This window comes from Wyeomyia smithii, chromosome 1 (genome assembly GCF_029784165.1).
Source record: "Wyeomyia smithii strain HCP4-BCI-WySm-NY-G18 chromosome 1, ASM2978416v1, whole genome shotgun sequence".
NCBI lineage: Eukaryota > Metazoa > Arthropoda > Insecta > Diptera > Culicidae > Wyeomyia > Wyeomyia smithii.
Window position 1 is genome coordinate 69,351,037 of NC_073694.1, and position 23,771 is coordinate 69,374,807.

At 41.0% G+C, this 23,771-nt stretch overlaps 1 protein-coding gene across 1 annotated transcript; it reads right to left on the minus strand.

Moving 5' to 3' along the window:
* Positions 1 to 6,678: 6,678 nt before the first annotated feature.
* Positions 6,679 to 22,023, minus strand: LOC129726382 (uncharacterized). Its single transcript, XM_055683005.1, has 5 exons — positions 21,889 to 22,023; positions 16,330 to 18,963; positions 15,119 to 16,273; positions 14,783 to 15,054; positions 6,679 to 10,320 (listed from the first exon to the last, which is right to left on the minus strand). The coding sequence occupies exons 2-5, from the start codon at positions 18,766 to 18,768 to the stop codon at positions 8,670 to 8,672; spliced, it is 5,517 nt and encodes a 1,838-aa protein (XP_055538980.1). The 5' UTR covers positions 18,769 to 18,963; positions 21,889 to 22,023; the 3' UTR covers positions 6,679 to 8,669.
* Positions 22,024 to 23,771: the final 1,748 nt, after the last annotated feature.

Here is a 23,771-nt window from a genome sequence, read left to right on the forward strand (position 1 = left end):
ACGTTGAAATATAGATAATGTTACCTAATACAACTTCGAAAAGTATTTCGATCCAGGTGGTCGAAAATTGCCGAGGCATCGATTTGACCTAGCACTTTTTTGACGTAGGACTACGTCTATCTCGAAGTTAGGTGTCGAATTCGAAAATCAAGAAACTCAACCATGGAAAAAGTGATCAGGGCTTGAGCGCTCATATTTCAGTCATTTTTATGGAGGTTTTGACATCAATCGATCAGATTTCTTTTTACGATTAAGTTGTAACAAATACAACTAATTGATTGAGACACTATTGAAAAAAAATGGTTTTGAACAATGTTTTACCTTTTCTGCCATTTCCTATTCTGCTGCGCTCCACTCTCTTTTCAAGTAACTGACGAGGCCTTGATATAAAAGGTACCGCTAAAACATTTTACAAAAAAAAAAAATTCTCATCTCAATCCTCGTACGAACATCTCAATCCTCGCAATGTCTCGTAGTATGAATATGATGTATAAGCGCAATTCCCAGAAGCGTGTGAAGGATCGGTAGAAAACGATTTCTCCGAAGCATCGAAACATGGAAAAATACCGTAGCCCTACGTCTTGCGGTCCTGACTTGGCTACTACCCTCCTACTATTTTTAGCCTCGAATTGTCTTTACTCAAGAGTTCGCATTCCTAGATGCCGTCAGTGTTCAGTTTAGGTTGGCAGATTTAAGGGGTTGCGCCAAGGGAGGAATTTTAGAGCATATCTCACAAATTTTCATTGCACGGATTCAATTCTAGCAATCCTCACGATTGAGAGCGAATTGGCAAGGAGATTTAAATCCAAAGCTATTCAAGGGTGTCATTTAGTGGAGCAGGGTCATTACAGCTATTCAGGCGTTTAGAAGTAAATATCAAAACCCCACCACGACGCGTCTTGCAGCTCTCGTGATGATTACGTTCGCATCGATAAACAGCGAATAGACCACCAAAAAGTTGTACCAGGTCTCGGTTAACACAATGATATTCGGTAGCCATGAAGAAAAAGTCGTCAATTTCAATCCGAAGTCCAAGGGGCCGTTCAATAATTACGTGAGCATATTTTTCCACTTTTTCAACCCCTCCACGCCCCCTTGTAAGATTTTTTGATACCCCCCTCCCCCTTAGTAAGTTTTTACTATGTATACTATATATATAGATTTTTATTATAGTTTTATCATCTTGAAAACAATATCGCACGCTAGCCTGGGGGCTAATGCGGTCTCGATCAACTATGATTAGTTGAGAGAATTCGTTATCGATATTGTTTTCGGCACATTTTGCATGTTGTAGGATAAGTACAACGATACACCGTGCCCCAGTGCTGAGTCGAGAAAATTTCCAGCTCGAAAAGTTCCTCGACCTGATCGGGAATCGAACCCGATATCACAACCGTGTGGGAAAGCTAGCCGACCGACATCGCTAACCACAGAACTACGGGGACCATCTTGAAGCGAGCACAATACTTTATTTCCTTTTTTGTCCTTAATTCGAGGTAATAGACCTTCCGTAATTTTCTTTTTAACCGTTCATACTTTCACCAACATGGTTTTTTAAATAGCTCCATTAACAATGTTTTTCTTACGTAAGATAAGCAATTCACCACCTCCCTCCCCTGTAAGATAGCGTAAGAAAATTGCACACCCCCCCTCACCCCCTTTTTGCTTACGTAATTATTGAACGGCCCCCAAGGACATTTTGGTAGTATATCCGAAGACCAATAGAATGGTTATCAGTTCGTTCTGTGAAAACTGGCGACAGGACGTCAGGTTGCCGAAGACTGAAAGTGCAGTACGGATCAGCGGGGGGAATAGTAGCTTCTCTAAACTCGGCTTCTTCTCAAACTCGAACGCGAGCTAGAACGACTCTAACTGCAGGAAGCAGAAATATATCGTAGATGAATACATACGAAGTGTCCCAACAGGGTGGCGAAAAAAATATGAAAATCAAATTCCCTGATGTTTTCTAAAATATACCATTAATTTCCCTGATATTTTTCAGTATTCGGCACAAAAAAATGCAACGTAGAAGGTCGCAACTCTAAAATCTCAGTGGAAAAGGAATTCAATCAGATATAGAACTGAACGTCAGTGGTCCTGAATTATTCTTTTAAATTCAAAAAAAAAACAGTTTTTGCGCTAAGGAGCCGTTTAAAAAAGCACCGCGTATCAGTCAAAAAATGTTCTCTGATTATTTTCTACTTTTCTCTGATATTCCCTGATTTCCCTGATCGAAAAATGAAAACCCTGACATTCCCTGATTTTCCAGGTTTTCGACACCCTGCCAAATGTTTTGATAGTTGAACTATCGGCTGACTCTGCTCGGCTAATTCGTTTTGGAGTCAAGCTTGTGCAGCTTCCGGGGATTCAAATGGTGAGTTGAAAACCTGGAAAACGCGTCAAACATAGCTCCGGTCCCCACAAGTTCCTATCTCACACCTCCACGAGTCATATGACAACACTAGACTGCCAGTTGAAACACAACACAACTGGTTGGTGTTCCCTAGGCAATGTTGTCATCCGACAATAGCTGAGTGAGAAGGTGCGACGCGATCATTGGCGCGTAAACCATAGTCCGGCGGTAGAGGAAGTGTTTCGCCAACCCGAGCTTCTGTTCACCAAGATGGTGCGGCTCAAAACAGCGTCTGATCTTCATGTTAGGAGCGGCTAATCACCGTCCTGGTGTCAGCGAGGGACTCTAAACCGAGCTAACACGATGGTCCCCCGGCGAGACAGGGGTTGGGGAAGCCCCAACGAGGCGCATTGGAAAACAATATGGAAACATGGGACATGGAGCTGCAAATCGCTCTGCTTTCCAGGATGCGGATGCGACAGGATAATCTACAATGAGCTACATTCACGCAACTTCAAAGTCGTAGCACTACAGGAACTTTATTGGACAGGACAGAAGGTATGAAAAAGCGGACACCGGGCGGCTACTATCTACCAGAGTTGTGGCTGGGGACCTTCATAGAAAGGCAAGATGCGCCAACGCGTGATGGGGTGGCAGCCGATTAACGCAAGGATGTGCAAGTTGAGGATAAAAAGCCACTACAGCATCAACTACAGCATCATCAACGTGCACTGCCACATGAAGGAAGACCCGACGACGAAAAGGAAGCGTTCTACGCTGGAGCACGATAGCTGCCCGCGACGGGACGTGAAAGTCATCATTGGTGCCAGATAGTCTGCACGCAATGTCAAATGATAACAGCCATCGGTGCGTAAACTTTGCGGCCTCCCGTGGTATGGTAATCCGAAGTACCTTCTTTCCCCGCAAAGATATCCGCAAATCCACCTGGAGATCACCCGACCAACAGACAGATAAGCAAATCGACCACGTTCTAATCGACGGCAGGTTCTTCTCCGACAGGCACGAAACAGCCAAAAAGAAGAAGCGCTAGCAAGAGGACCGAGACCGCGTAGCGATGGAAAGGCTGTACCAAGTTAACGACACTCGGAAGTTCTACGAGAAGCTGAACAGCTCCCGTCAAGGCTACGTGCCGCAAGTCGTTATGTGCAGGAGCTTAAACGGCAACCTCCTTACGAAATGTGAGGTGTTCGAAAGGTGAAAGCAGCACTTCGATGAGCATCTAAACAGGGATGCAGTAGAGCGCGAGAACGGTATGGCAACTGATCTTGGTGTACGAGTAGAAGACAACAGGATTTTAGCCCCTGGTCTCCTGGAAGTGGAGAAGGATTGGCCGGCTGAAAATCACTTAACCTGCTGGAGTGGACTACCTTTTAAGCGAGCTGTTTAAATACGTTGGAGAAAAATTGGCTAGAGCCGTGCACTGGGTCGTTGTCAAGATTTGGGAGGAATAACGAGTACCGGAGAAGTGGATGAAGGTATTGTGTGTCCCATCTACAGAAAGGGCGACAAGCTGGAGTGCTGCAATTACCGGGCAATCACTCTGCTGAACGCCGCAAACAAGGTACTCTCCCAAATACTCTGCCGTCGACTATCACCATTTGCGCGAAGCAGTTCGTGGGGCACTGCCAGGCAGGGCTCATAGGTGCCCGCGACACCACGGGACAGATATTCGCGGTTCGGCAGGTTATGCAGGAATGCCGCGAATACAATACCATTTATTCATCGATTTCAAATTGGCATACGACTACGGATTTCCGGATAAACTAACGCGGTTGGTCAAAGCGACGATGAATTGAGTTATGTGTGTAGCTTGAGTACCTGGGGCACTCTCGAGCCCTTTAGAAACTCTAAGAGGTTCGAGGCAAGGTGATGGTCTCTCGTGCCTACTGCTTAATATTGCCCTGAAAGGTGTGATTAAGAAGAGCGGGGATTAACACGAGTAGCACGATATTCAAAAGGTTCAACTGTTTAGCTTCGCCGACAATATCGACATTGTAGCAAGAGCCTTTGTGAAGATGGCGGAGACGGACATCGGTTTAAAGGCCTAAGCCAGACGGATCGGACTGGTCACGAAGTACATGAAAGGAAGGGGTTCACGAGAAGACAGTGCTAACCTCCCACCTAGAGATCAAGTTGGTGGTAATAAAATCGAGTTGATCGATGAGTTCATGTAACTGCCGACAACGATACCAGCAGGGTAATTCATTGGCGCATTATGGCAGAAAATCGTGTATACTTAGGTAGAATTTATCGCCGCACCAAGTTAACCATTAACAAGACGCTGGATCAGACCGGTATTGGTGGATCGATCAGATGGAAGACGAAATACGGACCCTACGCAGGCTGCAGAGCTGGCGAACTGCAGCCATGGACCGAGTGGCATGGAGACGACTCTTGCGTACAGCGAAGGCCACACCACGGCTTGGTAAGATAAGGTTGTGCAATTTCTTGTCGCACTGCCAAACGATTTGAATTAAGCACATTTCGTTAGTTTAGTACATTTATTGTACAAGCACAACAGATATGATTTTGCAAAGTTCCTCGACACTTAGAATAATGGAAAAAAATAGATTGGGGCTTGTCATCATTTTATAATTATACAGTCATGGAGAAAATAATAAATACACTGGCAGTTTTAGGTAATTTTCCATATTTTGGGCACTGGTTTTATTTGTTATATGATGTTATGTTACATCATTACGATCTGCAGACACTCTTTTTCAGAGGAACGGAGAAATAACTGAAATTTTTCTGTGTCGGTGATTTCGAAATTTTTTTTGTGTGAGTTAGTGCTTTTTAAGGTGGCGAAAAAAATAAATACACTATTGAAATATATATACATAACATTCCAAATAAGCTTTATTTATCTACATATCGTTAGCAAAGTGACCTTTTGTGTTACAAAACTCGCTTTCAATATGTTGTGGCTTGTCCTTTGTTTTGTAAAACCATATTCAATCTTCGGGTATGATTACCACCAGTTTTTCACGAGTAGAAGCTGGACTTGCAATTCCCGCTGCCTGTACGACGTTCCATAAGTCTGTTTCATGTTTTAGAAAATGCTTTGCAACCCAGACTTTCACAATTTTCCATAGAATTTCTAAACGAATTTAAATTAAGAGACTGCGCTGGCCAAACTAATAATTTTATATTTTCGTTTGAAAATCATCTTCGTGTTTTCAATACTGTATGTTTAGGATTGTTATACTGCCTAAAGATCCAGCAAAGTGGCATATTTTCTTTGGTATACGGAAGCAAAATGGACCACCAAGGTACATAGGAAACTTAACTCTACTTCAAAAACGACACATTTTGGCAAGAACTGAATTTTCTAAAAAGTTCTTAGACTAGGGGGCAACTAAATGGCACATCGTGTCTTGGTAGGATGAGTCGAAATTTAACCTTTTTGGTCCAAACGGTCAGCAGCTGGTGGGAAGACCGGTAAATATTGCCTTCAACGCACATTTAACCAAGAAAATAGTCAAATTTGGAAGTGACCACAAAATGGTGTGGTGCTGTTTTCTGATGCTGGTGTGGAACCCATTCATTTTATGACGTAGACAATGAATACTAATGACTATGTAGATATTTTAAGTAGCATGATGCTTCCGTATGCCAGAGAAAACATGCCTCTCCGTTGGAGGGTAACGATCCTAAACATACAGCATTGAAAACTTGAAGATGGTTTTCAGAGGAAAATATAAAATTGTTGGATTGGCCAGCATAGTCTCCTAACTTTATCCGTATCAAAAATCTATGGAAGATTGTTAAGTTCTACGTTGCAAACCATCATCTAAAGAATGAAACAGACTTATGGAACGACGTACAGGCAGCGTGAAATGCTAGCCCAGCTTCTACTCGTGAAAAACTGGTGGTAATCATACCACGTAGATTGAATATGGTTTTACAAAACAAAGGACAAGCCACAAAACATTGAAAGTGAGTTTTGTAACGCAAAAGGTCACTTTGCTAACGATATGTAGATAAATAAAGCTTATTTGGAATGTTTTGTATATATATTTCAATAGTGTATTTATTTTTTTCGCCACCTTAAAAAGCACTAACTCACGCAAAAAATTTTCGGAATCACCGACACAGAAAAATTCCAGTTATTTCTCTGTTCCTCTCTGAAAGAGAGTGTCTGCAGATCGTAATGATGTAACATAACATCATATAACAACTAAAATCAGTGCCTAAAATATGGAAAATTAACCAAAACTGCAAGTGTATTTATTATTTTCTCCATGACTGTATATCCTTATTTTTTTATAATTTTATTACTTTTAATTCGATAATCACCATGATTTATGTTGCTGAATGTATTTTCACGTTCTGTTTATTATGCATTTTTCATTATTCTATCTCTTCCCGAAACAAACAGAAAACGTTATACTGAAACGCACTCTTTTTTTTGTCTAAAATGTACTTTGATTTTTCTTTCAAACTGTTGTAATTTTATTACAGCCAAAAATACTATCTGCCCGGTCAAAAATATGATCTGCTTCAATTAGGAGATTGTGGTTAATTTTGTGAAATTCCCGAATACATGTTTGCAATTGGTAGAGTCATGTGTGAATTCGCGAGTCCACTTTCGTGTTGAATTTCGGCCGCCCGAAGTGGTTTCTGTACAATTTCCGGGACAATAGTAACCGTGTTCTGCTGCAATGTGGTTTTCAGCTTCTCTATCAATATTTGCCACACTCTGGTTGAGAGTTAAGTTACGCATGATCATTAAACGCTACCGTAGTTTTATAGTATTTGTTGGTTTGCAAAGATTTTTTTTGTTTTTATTTCTGTCTGTATTACACCTATAATTACGAATTATTTCAGTTTTTTTTTTGCTTTATTTCAATTTGTTTTTTAGAGTTTAGGTGTTCTAGTTTATTACAATCGATACTATTTAGTTACAACAAAATAATAAGACCTTCGAATGAATGAGGCAAATTGGTGAGAAAAGTGGTTGCTTATGAAGATCAGTCATTTTTTAATTCGGGCGGGAGGTATCCGCAGCATAAATCAATGTGGTTGCCTCTTTTGATAGTCTGACGAATGATCAACTGGAGCACAATGCAGTAGGTGAGGCTGATCAATTATTCTTTTTTTTTCTATTATTATAATTGTGGGTATGGATTGTGTGCATCGATGAGCAAATTCAGTAGTTTTACAATTGAACTAAGGACGTTCTTAACAAATACAAGGTAATGAAGAAAAACAGAACAAATGGAGCTTATGCAAGTATTTACAGTTTGCCACAGGCTGATAGCGAGCAAAAATCATCGAAAAATTATGCAAAAGTTCCACGAAGGAAAACTTTCAGGAAAGTTTAAAGAAACGACTACTTCCAAATTGGCAATTAGTTTAAAAAGTGTACCTAGGATAGAAATTTTTTTAAAACTGTTCCCTAACTATTGCACTTAATATTATTTTAATATTACTTTTGTTGCCTTTCATTTAGCTTTACTTATCTTAGCTTATGCTTGTTGTAATAATTCATCCTGCTTGCCTTCATACAAGATTATAGGGTTGCTGTGAGTTAAAATTAATTTAACCAGAACATTCTCTTGACACGATTTGCTGCGCTTCCAATGAAGCTCGCTATCTGCTCATTCTATTAAGTGTTAGAAATAATTGGACTATGTTTACGCACGTTAGCCATTAGTCTGTTTGTTGAAAAATGAATGAATCAGTTCTTTGTATAGTTTTGTGGACTTGACACACTCAAACTTGTTTCTTTACGCTTCCATCTGGGACTATTTATAGTACGACATAAAAAAAACCATAACTAAAATAAATAAATTTAGGCTCTACTATTTGTTTGTCTACTTATATTTGACGTTTGCTTATTACTTTTTTTGATTTTGGAATTTTGTGGATAATTTTGAATTTTTTGTTTCTACAAATATTGACTGACATCTGGCTGCGGTATAAATGAGAGCAACAATAGTTCTAAAATTTTGAAAATTTATATAAGTGAAGCTTTTATTAGTTAATTTTTGCTTTAGTAACAGAAACATGTGCAAAAACTTATATAAGCTAAAATTTATTCCATGTAATAAAACGAAGTGGTCTCTTGTGTAGCTTTTGCAATCCGAAAATTTATTCCCTTCGCGATATCGGAGATAATGTCCGATAAAACCTGTCATGTAGGTAATTTCGCCCATTCGCTAGGCATAATAGCTAGTACGGCCTTTTTCCACTATGCTACTTTCCTGTCGGGAACTGGCACCGAGAAAGTGAGCCAGATGTCAACCTTTTTTGTTAGCCATGATAAATAAACAAAGAAAATCCCAACCACTTAATTCTCCGCCGTCAGTGGATCACGCGCATGGTGAATCTTAATATGCTTGTTGTGGTTAGTTTTGGTTGATGATGTTTTGCCGCAGATGTTGCAGGAGAACGGCCGCTCGCCAGTGTGGATGCGCTTGTGCTCCTTCAAATAATATTTCCGATGGAACTTACGGCCGCAGATTTCACAAGTGTACTTTTTGTCTGACTCGTGTTCACGAGTGTGTCGGATCCAGTTATACTTACGGATGAACTGACAACCGCAATGATTGCAGGTGTACGGCCGAATCGACTTGTGAGCATTCATGTGGGTAATGTAGTCCGCCTCACGTACAAATCCACTGGAGCACATGTTGCATTGGAACGGTTTTAGCGTCGGATTGGCGTGCGTCCACTGATGCTGTTTCAGATTCCAGTTTGTGGTAAACAGCTTGTTGCATATTGCACAGGAATAAGCCATTCGTTCTTCGGTGTGTGTTTCCATGTGGCGTTTCATACTCGTTTTGATGTACGGCTGCTGACAAATGGTACATGTTTCGGTTTCGATTTCTAATTTCACATATTTCTCTGTGTGAGACAAGCGAATATGTCGAGTTAAACTATTCTTGTGGATGAACTTCTCCCGACAAAACGGACAGCTCTTAGGTCTATTCTCGTGGATTTCTTTATGCCACTCCATTTTGGCCTTCGATTGGAAGACTTCACCGCAATGACATACAAAATCTTTTTCGGAAGGAACCTTATTGAGGTGGTGTCTGTTTCGATGTTGAGCCAAGTTCGAGAACCGTCGGAAATGTTGATCACAATCTGGACATTTAAGCGGGGCTTTTCCGGTATGTACTCGCATATGCTCATCAAGCTTCTGTTTGATTACGAACTTTTTGCCGCACAGTCGACATTGATGATCTTTTATGCCCAGATGTCGCTTGATGTGAAGAGCAAAGTTTGGCCAGTGTCGGAAGCTTTTACCACATGTATAACATTCGGCGGGATGAGTCATTAAATGAACATTAAAAAGTTTAAACCTAGCAAAGACCTGCTTGCATGTACCGCACACGTACGATCGTCTTCGACGAACTTCACCACTTGTCAAAACTCCACTATTTCTGGACCCAGACGCCATCCCACTAGGACCTGGGATTTCTCCATCAGCTACTCCTCCTTCTCGTTTCAATTCGAGCTCCTGTTTCAAGGAACTGTAGCTCATTAGCATTGGTAGTGGCTCGAGTTTGATCTTTTTAGCTAGCAATGCCGTACTAGAACCTTCACCTGCATTACCAGCGAACAGACTCAAAGCTGATCCGGAAGTAACGGTCGATGGTATGCTAGTGGTATTACTATTGCATGCAGCACTAGTACTTGCACCTAAAACTTCTCTTTTGCAATCGATCTCATGCTCGGACAACATATGTGCCCGTCGCTGCTTCAACAGAGCAAATGATTTTGGACACTCAGTACAACGGTACGTACGAATTTTGGCCAACTTGCGATTTGCCTCGTCGTGTAAAATCGAGCCACTACTATTTCCTGCTCCCAATCCGTGGTAGCTTAACCCGCTGTTACCAGCTCCTCCATAGTCCAGAAAAATTTTCGACTTGTCGTCCTTATCTTCTTCGTTGGCCACGTCGCTCCGATGTTGCTCGTACTGGTGAGAAAATTGACTGCAACGAAATATTTTCTATTAGATTGGTAAAAGAAAACATAAAAACGGAAAATATATACAATTGTAATTTTATGTCGAATTCGTTTTGCTACTGGAGGTGCTAACACCGATTCCGCAGTTTAAAAGCGAACAAGCCAAGTTACACTCAGCTGTAATTTTTTTTTGTATGGTTGTTGGTGTTTTTAAACCGAAATCAATTTTATTAGTGGAATGTATTGTGCATCTTGGGAGCTTCGTAGCTGCAAGTTCACAGAGTCTGCTTTGACAAGCGGGTGGTCGTTGGTTCGAATCTAAATAGAATCAGGGCCGTTCGATGTCATCGGTCTTAAGCATGGGTTTATTCTCAAGCTCCTCATTAGCCCTTTCTTCACGTTGAACCTCGACAAAAACCTCTGGTATTAAACCCCTCTCACAATAAAACTGGTCAGAGGTCCATCCAGTTGAAACCTCTACAGGAAATTGTAATTGGCGATAGTATTGGCCGGAGGCAGCGAGGCTCGGAATAGTAGGCGTAAAAATGAAGGGCATACACAAAAGCACGGATTATAATATTCATATCACCTACTTCCAATAGTGATATTGCTAATAACAGAGGTGCGGATACAACAAAACACACGGGCAATATCACAAAAGATCAATTTTTCTGGTCGTAGTGATGAGTCCACACAGGAAAAAAAGGGCATCGTCAGTGGCTTGGACCCATCACGGAGTAGCAACCATATATACAGTCAGAACTAAGTTAAATTTAACTGAACTCACTAAAAACCCCTCTGGTTTCCAGCCCTTATCTTTCCGGAACAACAGTTAAGTTTATAACTCCCTTTTTACTCTTATACCCCATAGTTAACCACCTGATGACTGGCAGTTAGCTACTACTGGAGTGTTGGTGGTTGACCCGCAGCACACGTATCTCCAGGACAATCGGAAAGGCGACTGCACGAACCGCACTCCATATGTCCGGATCTTTGCACATGTTCCGAACTAAGTTGTCCGTAGTGTCTGGCCCGCTCTTTACCATCATGTCGCTTCTTGAGCGTGCAAAGCGAAGGCATACGAAGAAGACATGCTAGGCGGTCTCCTCCTTATCACGCACTCGGGACACATACAGGATCCCACGTGCCCGAACCTGTGTAGATACTATAGCGTTGCACCGAATAATAGGGCTGGGAAAAAGTTTTGTTGTGGAAAGTACCGAATTTTCAGTTTACAGAATAATGGTCTTAACTTGAGCTTGTCTAGGGTAAGTCACATTAAGTCAAGAATAATTTTGTTTTTAATTTTTCTCATCTTATCATCATGTTTCGTTGAATATTCGGCCGTCTGTTCAGCCGAATATTCGGCCGTCTGTTCAGCCGAATATTCGGCCGGACAGACGGCCGAATATTCAACAGAACATGATATTTAAATGAGAAAAATTAAAAACCAAATTACTCATCAATTAGAGTGGATTACCTTAAACAAGGTCTAGTTTAAATCATTATTCGATAATCCGAATATTCGGCAATTTTCAAAAATAACTTTCCCCGCCCTATTATTCGGTGCATCTCTAGTAGATACTGCCTGAAGCAGTCAATGGCCTGACAGAGCCTTCATCAGTTAGAAATTCATTTCTCCATGGCGCCTCCCTAATCATCCGGATACTTCCGAAATGGGTCGGTGCGTTCATCTACCCTTCGCAGAACTGTACTATTTCCGCTGCCATCTGATCTTCGAGTATGACCTTCTGGTACCTCGTATGCTCCTTGTGTCATGTTGATCAAAGCATTCTACATAACTCTCCCTAATAACTCCCTAATGGCCATGCTGATAGGTATCATACCGGACAAGATGCAGATTGCGTCGTACGACACTGTACGATACGCACTCGCAACCCTCAGGCACATGAGCCTGTAGGTACTTGCTATGATTAGTACCTAGCACATTGAACCACACTAGCCACCATACCTAAGCAAGAACGAAATCACGCTGGCAATAAGTCTCCGCTTGCTACCGTACACCGCTGAGCTATTCGACATCATTCGAGATAGAGCTGCAATAGCCGTTGAGACCCTCTTACAGACATAGTTAACGTGGCTCTTGAGCGTAAGTTTGTCGTCAATTATAACCACCAAGAGTTTCAAAGATCACTTTGAGGTAATGATGTAATCTCCGATTCTGTTGCTCTGATTTATTGTCGTTCACAACCATGACCTGTCTTATGGTGCGCTTACTCCAGTTTTCTGGAGTGCATCCAGTCCTCGACATAGCGTATACAGTGCGCGGCCGTCAACTCGACCTCTTTGATCAACTCGCCGTAGACCTCGAGCATTATGTCGTCCGCAAAGCCGACGATCACAACCCCTGCAGGGAACTTCAGCTCCAACACTCCGTCACAGACAAACAGACGTGCCACTCGATGACGATTTCATCGACCAGAAAAAAAAACAATTATTTTGAAATTTTGCTTTGCCGTCAGTAATGCCGCTGGTGTTGATTCATGTAAGCGTGCACACCCATTAGCAAAGACAAAAACTGTTTCATGAAAATAAGTTAGTAGGCAATAAGCTCAAATGATAGCGCATCAGAGTAACGTTTCGAAAAAGGACGAAGATTTTCAGGATTTTTCTACGAAGTGGTACATCTGTTTGTCTGTGACTCCGTCATATGTGATATTCTACATAACGAACCCAGGATGGAACCTTGTGGTACTCCTGCGGTGATTGGGACGCACTTTTTAACCCTCATCCGTGTTGTAGATTAGTACTCAATTCTGGAAATACTTTTTCAAAATCTTGTACAGCGCAAGCGCAATGGAGTCCTAGCTGGCGCTTGTGAACGATTTTTCACGTCAAGTTTGACGATTGTGTAATAGCGGATGTCCCGTCTCTTACGTTGGAGTGCTGCCATCGCCGTATTATGACGAAAAGAATAGCATCCAGAGTGAATCTGACCTTCAGGAATCCGAACTAATTACTAGACCGTTTACATACTCCGTGTACATCACCAGTCTGTTGAGGATAATCCTCTCAAGCACCTTGCCCGCACTGTCCAGTATTACATGTAGGCCCTTATACCCATATATCTGGCGAGATTCCATCCAGTTCCAGTACCATGCTCACCTTCAAAGAATTGGCGATCACGATGAGTGTCTCATTCGTAACCCTTGCTTCCTCCTCAACCTCTACACGGCTGTCGTCGCTCATGGATTGGATGTTCGGTAGGTTGGCCGACCATCCCTGGGCTGTGTTTGAGATACTGGAACGTCGGACGTGAGACTCCGCACCATTTCTACTGGATATACTTATGGTCTCAGCGTTGACCAAATCTAGAATGAGCTTTGCCAAAGCTTCCAACAAGATCTGACTCATCTGGTTCGTGTAGCGACTTCCCCACGCAAGAACTCAAGCGTTGAAGTCTCCCGCCACTACCAACGGCGTTAGGCTCGTTAGCTCCATGATTATGAGGTCGATAGACCAACGTGGCGGACACTCTGTTCACCTTAGTAACCGCGTATCCTTCGATTTCCGGAACATGCCAAGCACTTGGGAGGCTCCTAGCAGTCTTTCGCTTTATAGCTGGCACCACGACAACGCCTGTACAATTGACTCCTGCCGGGCCACTCGCAGGCCCACGACTTAACCTCTATAGTGCCCAAGTTCATTTTTCGGAGGGCTTCGAAAAAATCACCATGAATCTTTATGAACATTTTTAAAGGTGTAACTGAAGACCGTCTAAAGCGGCACTGGGCACTAGAGGGTTAAGCACCTGAAGCAAACCATGAGTTTGGCTGTATTTTGGGCCAAGTTCGCAACTGTCGATACTAGTGGGCCCTTTCGGAGGCGGATTGACTCAGTGGCCACTTCCACGCCGCACTTCTCTTTAGTTTTTGCAACGTCGCACCCCTCATCTCCTCTGTTTTTGGCGTCCTTTCGGAGCTTAAGTATCATCTCGCCGATGCGAGATCGACGGATGCTCCGTAATCCTCCTCTAGATCGATGAGCTGGGTTGGTGTTGGTGTCGTCATGATACGACTTGTACTATTGTAATTAATACTGTTAATTTGGGTACTAACTAAATAATTGAAAATATGGACTGATCGATTCACTTTCATAAATCCGGTCATCCAAAAATATCATTGAATCATAATCTATTGAAAAGACATTAGGGGCCATCCACATACCACATGGACAGATTTTTAACGATAATTACCCCCAGTGGACAAATCCCCATATTTTTTTGTAAGGACCGTGGACCCCCCCCCCAAGCTGTCCACGTGGTATGTGGATGGCCCCTTAAGTAAGTCAAATGGTTTGCTCTATCATTATCATTCCGTGAAATTTCACACTTTCCGTTTGTTTTTGTGATAATTAGTAACCAATCAAGTGCAAGCTCAAGGGGTGTTCTCAATTTTGCATTGAAACTTAATTAAAAAAAAAAAAAATCAAAAAGTCAATAAAACCGGAATGTAGAAAAACACTTACAAATTCAACCCGTGGGAGGGATTCTCTATGGCAGGATGATGATACGGATAGCACGCTTCACCGCGATCCTGTTGTGCCCCGTTTAGAACACTGGCGCTAGATGGTCCTCCCGTAGTCACGGCGTTGGTAGTATTATTGTTTCCGTTACTGCTGTTGCTGCTGTGACCACCGCCACTGGTGTTTCCACGATTAGTCAAGTTCCAACACTCCTGAGCCGTCGACATGTCGTAAGAGCTAGGATAAATCGGAATGTTCTCGTGAACCGGATATAACTAGAAGAAAATAGAAAAAACGCTCAGATATTCTATCTTGACATCATACCGGGTGTACACTTACTCTATTCCACGACAACTCCATATCTCCATTACTTTCTTGTTCAGATATTTCACCTTTGGCAGGCATTTTTTCGTCGGTTCGGATATTCAAACTTTCCGCCGATGGTGCTCGATCCATGCTATTGTCTACTCGACTTCCCAGGCTTCCGCTGCCACTTGCACTGGTAGCACTGTTCTCGCCGACGCTGTTGGAATTAGTTTTGTTACTACACATATCCAAGTCCATGTAAGAATTCTGGTCTTCAAAAGGAGCATATTGTGGGCTGAACTTTTGTACCCAAGATAATGGGATTTGCTCTTGGGGCATTCCGTATCCGGCAACCGGAACATAATCGTCATATTCGGCGCAGTATTCTAAAAATGTAGGTCCAACATTTCCTGATCGAACATTACCGTTACCATCAGTTGTGCTAGTGGAGGCACTCGAAGGACCAGCCTCGAGTAAATCTTTTTGATCTTTCTGGTAGTGTGCACTACCGCAACTCTTTGCGGATGAAATAGTAGCGCAACCCATTAACTCATCTAGGGTTCCTTTATCCACCTTTTCTATTTTAATACATTTTTTCAGTATTGACACTGGTTGTTGTACAGCATCGGAGGATTTCACTCTTAATTTTTCTCCTTCATCTTCGTGCGCAGAGTCACTAGAAGACCCAGATGATAAATAATCGTCGTTAAGCTGGGAACTACTTCCGGCGATATCTTCTTTCACATCTATCTCTAGTTTAGGTTTATTTTCTTGATTTTCGTCGTTACATTCCGAATTCGTAGCAACTGTTTCATGTGCACCGACGGCGACATTACCAGTTTCAGATTTCGATTGACTGACTGGGGGTTCTGCAGCATCATCATCGATGAATGTAATTTTGTAGCACTCAACCGACGCGATGGCAGATGGAACAATCTCCTGTTGTTCCGATGGAAGAATAGCATCTTTTTGTTCGCACTCGTCGTACACGCTCTCATTTGAAGGGGGTCCACTGTGGCTGCTGCTGCTGCTGCAGTGCATGGAAGATTGTGTAAAAATGATGGTTTCCGATAGTTTGGCATCCTTTTCGACCTTTGTAGTGATTAATGTTGTAGTTGTAATGGTTTCTGTAGTCAAATCAGTTGCTTCTTCTCTCAGCGGAATCAAATTTTGTGACGGCAATGAGTCCTAAAAAAAAGAAATATTCAAACAGATTAAATAGGCTAAACACTTTATGTACTGACCTGAAGCTCTAATTTATGTGCAGCTTTAGGACTTTGGAGGTTGTCTCGTACCATGAGCGAGGACAGTTCATCGATGGCTTCGCTTTGATGACTTGCAAATGTTGTAGATGTAGTTGATGAACACGTAGGCTCCTGTTCTTGACATTCTTTGTCGTCGTTAATGGTACGTTCAACTTTTGGAACGACTGATAAAGTGCCGTTGTTGTTCGTGTTTTTCTCCGCCACGCTCAAAGGCGGGGTTGCAGGTGGTACCGGGGGAAGAGGTGTTTTTAGTTTGACCGTTAACTTTTTCGGCTGCTTGTTAAAAATAGGCCCTGCAGAACAATTTTTCTTTCCTGTTTGTAATGCCGAAATTTTCTTAATTGCCTCTGACAGTCCTGCTAATTTATAATCAGTACCTGCTGAGGACTCAACAGTAGCTGGAACTGAAGTGGAAGCTTGTGAACTCGATGGTTCAGTAGATTGCACGCTACAGGTTTCAACTGTTTGAGTTAATGATGGCGGCGGAGTTGGAGCAGTAACTACCGGAGATGTATGAGGTGTCATTCGGATTACACTAGTAATTACCGACGGTGTTGGTGTGGTGCGTGAAACACAAGATGTAGATTGCGATGATGCTAACGATTCCTGCGATTCTTGATTAGTTTGAACTATGTCGGAAATGCTTGCTTTGACTTCCATCGATCCAACATAACATTCTTCTTCTTCACCGGAACGAACGTCCTCCTCGTCTTCGTTAATGATTTCGATATCTTTCACATTATTGAGATCGATCGGTGGCATGTTGCTACCAGTGTTAATGATAAGCTCATTCTGACAATTGTTGTTAACAACAGCTGCTTGTTTAACCCCGGAAATGATAGATGCCCCTATTTCGTTTGCATTGTTGGAGTTACCACTAGTGCTTCCAGGAACATTGGCGGATTTGTTTTTGCTATTTAAGTTGAGAATAATATCTTTGATGCCTTGAGATAAATCAGTGGTTACTTTCACATTACTCAATACTTTTAGTCCACTAGCAGGTTTCTTTTTAGGCGTGTATGCCCCGTTAGAGGAATGACCCGCATCGCCTGAACTATACGATTCCACGATAAAATTAAACCTGTTGCATTTTTTGCCACTATTTTCCTCATTACCACCGATCAGTATCGGCTTTGGCATTTCTTTCATATTGTGTGATCCACGATTATCGTTAAAAGATCCATCATCGTTTTCTACTATCTCAATAGTGTTTGCCAGTTGCTGAAGGGAATCTTCTTTTGCTTTTTCCTCGTAAAGCTCATCCTCTTCAATATCCATTTCGAATTCAGACTGGCCTTCCCCGGCTTCTTCATCCGGTTGTACCTCTTGTTCATTAGATTCGGTCCTTGTTTCTGATTTTGTTATAGAATGATCATCCTCGGAGATTTGAACAACTCTTGGTGAAGATTTGATAATTTTTTCAATTACCATGAAATCACCCTCGTCGTTCTCCGTATATTCTACAACTTTTTTGGGATTCTCGGTTACCACAAAATTGCCATCTTCTTTTTCTGTGTACTGAGCCTGCAGGAAGTTAGTGTTTTTAATTCCACTGGTTGAAGGGGTTTGGTACTGTTGTTGGTGCTGATGTATTGCAAGCGAAGATTGCTGCAGCATTGCTGGTGGCGGCGGAGGTGGCGGCGGTGGGTGAGCCTGATAAAATTGTTGTTGCTGGGTAACTGCAATCGTTGGAGCCGCCTGATATTGAGATGGTGACGGTTGTCTCTGCTCGTATTTTGAGGAAATTCCAGTCATCGTTGATTGTTGCAGCTGAGAACCAGTGGATACTGTAGATGATATTGCCGTACTATACGGTGGTGGCGGGCCAGAATATCGCTCATTCGTGTAGCGAGGGTACAGTGAGGAGGCAAGCTGACGGCGTACGGTGATAGAAGCTGTTTTACCTCCTTGTGTTCCTCCACGATCGGATTCTAGAAACATTCCTTTTCCAGTTCCTATTGAACCAGATGCGTATGCAAGACCGCCGGAGTTCCCGGCAGGCTGAAGAAATTTCGTACTGCAACTTTTCACAATCATTACGTTGTTTATTGGATAACCGACATCGGACGCTTTGACAACGGTTATTGCGGTAGGGACAGTATTTGTAACTAGTGTTGCTGGTGGTGGAGGAGCGGCCGAATGTAACGGTTCATAACCGTTGGAGTGATACATTAGGGCATTCGGTGGTGTCTGCGAACGTGAGCTGCATGCTGGCATCGAGGTCAACTCCAATGCACTGGTTGGTGCAGCGTTCACTACTGGAGATGATTCTGGTGCTTCTGGCGTGGGACCTGTCTTCGAAACCATTTCTACTAAAGCTTTGATAACCTTGTCCGGTGGATGCGTCTCCAAATGTGCCTCAAGGCTCATGTCAGCCCGAAGGTACAATGTGCACACAGGACATTCTACGGTACCCATTATTGTTTTTTTTTTATTTTTCACGGAGGTCTTACTATTTCAGTGCAAGTTTCTCTGCGCACACGTAATTTAATTATTGATGATGAACGAATTAATTTCCAATCCGAGCTGCCGTACCGGTCAAGATTGGTGATTCACAATTAATGGTGAATTGTGTCAAAGAAGACAACTAACGGAGCTCGGCGCAACTGGCGGCTGTAAGAAAAAATCAATAAAGAAATTCTAAGTCAGGTCTCGAATTGGTTTGTATATTTGAATGCTGTTATCATTTCAAACTCGATTATTGGCTGCTGGAGAATTTTTCCAGTTTACTGTATATTATAAACTAATGTACACTTTTTCAAACTTCTAAAAATATTATTTTGACTGATGCAGATTTAGATTGTTAAAAAAACAACAACTATCGAACATCAGACTAAGATATAAAAAAGGGACTCGTCGAAATAAAGCGAACCGTAAACTTTATAATGATAACTTCGTTTATTAGCTTTGCTCATCCAAATTTGTGTGCAGTGCTATTTGAAAACAACAGAAGAAGAATAACCTCATCCACATAAAGTAATAAAATAATTCGCTACAAATGTTTTACATTCAATAAGTATAACATTTTAATATGCGCCTGCAAAAATGTATCACTTGAATACAATGTGTTAACCAAATAATTGATAATTGAAAATTCAGGTGCGTCGGGTCCACCTGTGCACTGCACAGGTACCCTATCCCCTGATATCCGGGCATATGCAACTATCGAAATATGAAAAGCTATAAAAACAAGTAAGCGTACTGGCGAAAACCTTCAATTAAAGCATCGGTTTGATTTTCTTTTTTTCATATAAGGAAAGAGCACTTGAATGAATGTTTGATGCACATATGATGAAATCAGCCACGCGAAGCCTCTTTGAAAATTATAAACATGTTACTTCAAATTTTATTCTCCTAGCTTACAACAGCTCAGAAATAGAGAATCCTAATAATTGACAATCGTAGACTATAAACAAAAACATTGTCATATTAAAAATTGATTAAAACCAAAGCTCAAATTATCGAATTTCAAAACATGAAAGTTGTATCAAGTCAGTTTTTTTCTCATTACTAAATAAATGATCAATCTTTCACTTTTTAACTAAAAAGTTCTTAGACAAAACATCAATCAATAAAAGGTGTCGGTGTGCTGTGTCAGTCAGTGAAGCAGAGAGCGAGAACGACGAAACCTAACCATTAGACATCGGATGTCAGATGAGCAAAAGAAATTTCATCGTTGGTCAGATGCTCCTCTCTGCACGTGTCGCGACTGTCTTCAACGCAGTGGGCCCACGGAATGGCGAAAAAGCTTTATTCCTCTCACAACACATATCAACAGCCATCGTACCTTGCTTACTTATAATGTTATCAGGACCCTACATTTCGTAAAGACATACGCACACACTTTTATGTTCACGTTACATTTTTCTCAATCGACCATCGAAAGCAGCGACAACAACAGCAGTGGAAGCTACGATAGCTGACAGCAATCAATATCCTGGAAGTTGCTACTTTTACCTCATTTGATTTTTCATTTACGGGGTTCATTTTACCAACCTAGTTTTCACTTGTACTTGAACAAACAAATCTGACCATTATAACTTATTCCAAAATAATTTGGCAGTGGAACAAAACCGCTAACTACTGCATCGATAAGGATTGGGCTCATGTAGGACTACCAGTCGCGGAGAGCATTGCGAGTGTCTTCGTTTCACAAATTCTTGCTGATTGCAAAACTTACTCAATTTCTCCTGCGAAATCTGTACTACAGTCCTACAGAAATGCTTTGACTTTTCATTGTTGGTCTCGCTGTGTGCTATTGTGAGCAAGCAGCTGCCACAGTGCTATCTCGTTGGTAGTGTTTTTGGGAAGTGCATAGGGCAACTCACACACTAACGAAAAGGATATCCAGCGTTACCAGACGGTTGGCTGTATTCCAAAAGTTTTTTTTAGCGTTCAACAAATTATTTAAACACATAGCAACATAGCTTATAGAACCCTATCAAAGCAAAAAAATGTTTTATGTGTAATTACAGTTTTCATTAAAATAATTAGCACGAATAAAGCTACATACTAATCATAAATTCTAATTTTTTTCTAATTTTTCAGTTTTTTACTCGCTTTGCTGTTCTGACTGGCAGCGCTGGTTGAGTTTCCAAGCTTTTGACAGACAAACTTCTTTCCATCTTTGTTGTTCAGCCGCACCAAATGACGGTGCTGCGTTTTACGCAAAACGTAAGCTTTATATCTACGATGTTCTCACGCTCAACTGCTGATATAAGCTCAGATTAACTTCCTAATACTTAACACTTGAATATTTGTTATAACACATTTTCCAGTAACAATAGAAACTACTAATTACAATTGTTCGCCTAATTTAGCACGCACGATGTGGGATTTTATCACACCCAGTGTATTGGCCTCATTTTGAATCGCATGGCCATTTGCTATCGCAGAAATAATTTCATCCCACAACCGATTTGTTACTGTGGTTGTGTTTAATTCTCAAGTAAAGCATTCAGATTTTTTTACGATTATTTACGCCAATGACTCCTAAGGCTGTTTCCCAAAATTAGATAAATTATGTGTTGATGAGATGATTCAACACTGGTCACAAAAACATAACTCATAACATTTGTGCGGTTAATTTCTTCTAGCGAACAAATGATTTTGTTGGTGTCCATTCAGTAAATGATATTTGTTCCGGATAGCTCCAATAACTGGAAGGCTTTGCGTTGTACTCGAGAACCAGCAATACAAGCTTTTCGAACGAAATCCAGCCTTGTTCGTGTATCGCACAACGAAACACCATTCGGTTCCACTGTTTCGAAGCTGTTCTTCCAAAAACATCAACACAGGCAGCCAGAAGCCAGAAAGTCAAAAGCACTGCACAAACACTCACACTTTTAAAGTAATTCACACATACATCTTTCTCGTGAAAAGCCTCCGTATGAATCGAACAAAAAAAGAAGACCTGAAAAATGTCACTCAGGGCTAACAATTGACCCGTTTGAAAAAGCACCTTTTCACACTCAAAAAAGGGTTTTCAGTAGCTCAAAACTATCGCAATTACATTTATACACAATTAACTGTACTTACATGCCTTTTTTCAGCATTTTCGTTTAACTTTATCACCAAAATGCAAAGAATTTTTGTCAGCCATTAATGTGCGAGAGAAACCAACAATTAGACATATTTTTATTATTGACCGTGCTCCCAGCGGAAAAATTGTTTTCGGCCTGTGATGGCTGGGTTTTCGGTATGATGATCGATAGTCGAAATGCGTTACACCAGTAGAATGTTCGAACAGTTTCTGCCTTCAGGGGTTCTTTAGGGAACATGCAAATAATACATAACGCGCTCAGGGGTTATGCGTTATGTAATATTTAAATGGTTCCTTACGACTTAAAAGTATTCTTTGTGTTGTCCAGTTGTTATACATATTATTATATGCTTGGTAATTTATGTTTTTTGAAACGTGGCTTTTACTTAGAATATCGAATTACTGGCTGTTTGAAGTGTTAATCTAGGATATGAAAAATCATTTATTACAAAAGAATTTTGACGTAGAACTACGTCTCTCAGGGAGTTCGGCTATATACTTGGCTACATAGGGATGTCAAATGAAAATCTAAAACCTTTTTGAATTTTTGCTTGTGTTGTGATCGTTTCATCCGAAATGCTTAAAAGTAAACTCCTTCCACTTACACCTTTCTGATTTCTGAAGAACTGGAAACATGTTAATAAATTAACATATTAATATATTGTAATAACAACAAACCTTCAAACTCTATAACAATAAAATTTGTCTCAAGTACACACTGCGAGCAAATTTCTGCGTGGATACTATTTACAGAGTAAGTGTTGCGATTAGTTTTAGAACACATGCACTGCCGCGAAACGCATATCAGTTCTATTTGCAGTTTCATAGATTTAGAATTATGACCACCAGCGGCTAGAATCATCGCTAATGCTATTCAATGCTATTTAAAATAAATGTGAAGAATAATAGAATTTATTCTGCAAATTTAAAAAAATATCAGGTCAATTTTTCCCATCTAAAAAGTAATCGCATGCGAGTCCCATAATTGATATTATAAAAAAATAACGTTTGTATTCAAAGTTTGAGTCTAGGGGCTAGACAATGTTTTTTTAAGAGAAATATTGCGGTAATACTATACAATATTGGTGGATATATCTTGATATTTACCGTTTATCTGTCACTCTGACTCCGACAATGATGTCCTGTCAAGGAGTTGTGATATAGGTAGACGGGTGCCTGCAAGGATAAATACCTTGTAATATCGAATATTGGAAATATTTCGCAAACCCCTAGGTTTGAGTGCTTTTTTCCTCAACATTTTATTATTCCTTGTTAAGAAATTATCAATAAAACCACACGAAAAAACAAACTATAAGTGATCAGAAAGAGCCAGATTAAAACCAAGACAATCTTAAACGGAACTATCGGTGTGTGCCTAACAAGCACGGATCCGATCTAATGAGGATGTTTGCACGAGGTTAAACAATTTTGACACTTTTAAAGTGATTCACTTCCAGCAAAACAAACAAGTTTGACAACAACAATCTGATTCAGTCTTAGTGGCCATAAAGACTGGGACTGATATTCGGTTATTTTACACGCTGTAATGCATATCAGTCCCACTTTAATTTATTCCATAGCAATTGTTAAGAGTTGACTTTTTATGACACAAAAGTATAAAAAACATTAAAGTTAATCTATCTGAGAAGAAAACATAACACTATTTCAAGCGCATCGTATTTTTTTGAATTAAACAGGCTCTATTATCATCAGGTTTTACCTATTATCGTCAGGGGGGTAAATGATGTCCAGGATCATTAATTTCTTGCAGGATAGTTCTTCATAATGCAGAGTACCTCTCTGTGAAATATTAGTTCTCTACTGTGGCGTAGCCTGATCGGGTGTCACCCGGGGCGGAAAATTTGGGTGTCACCTCTTT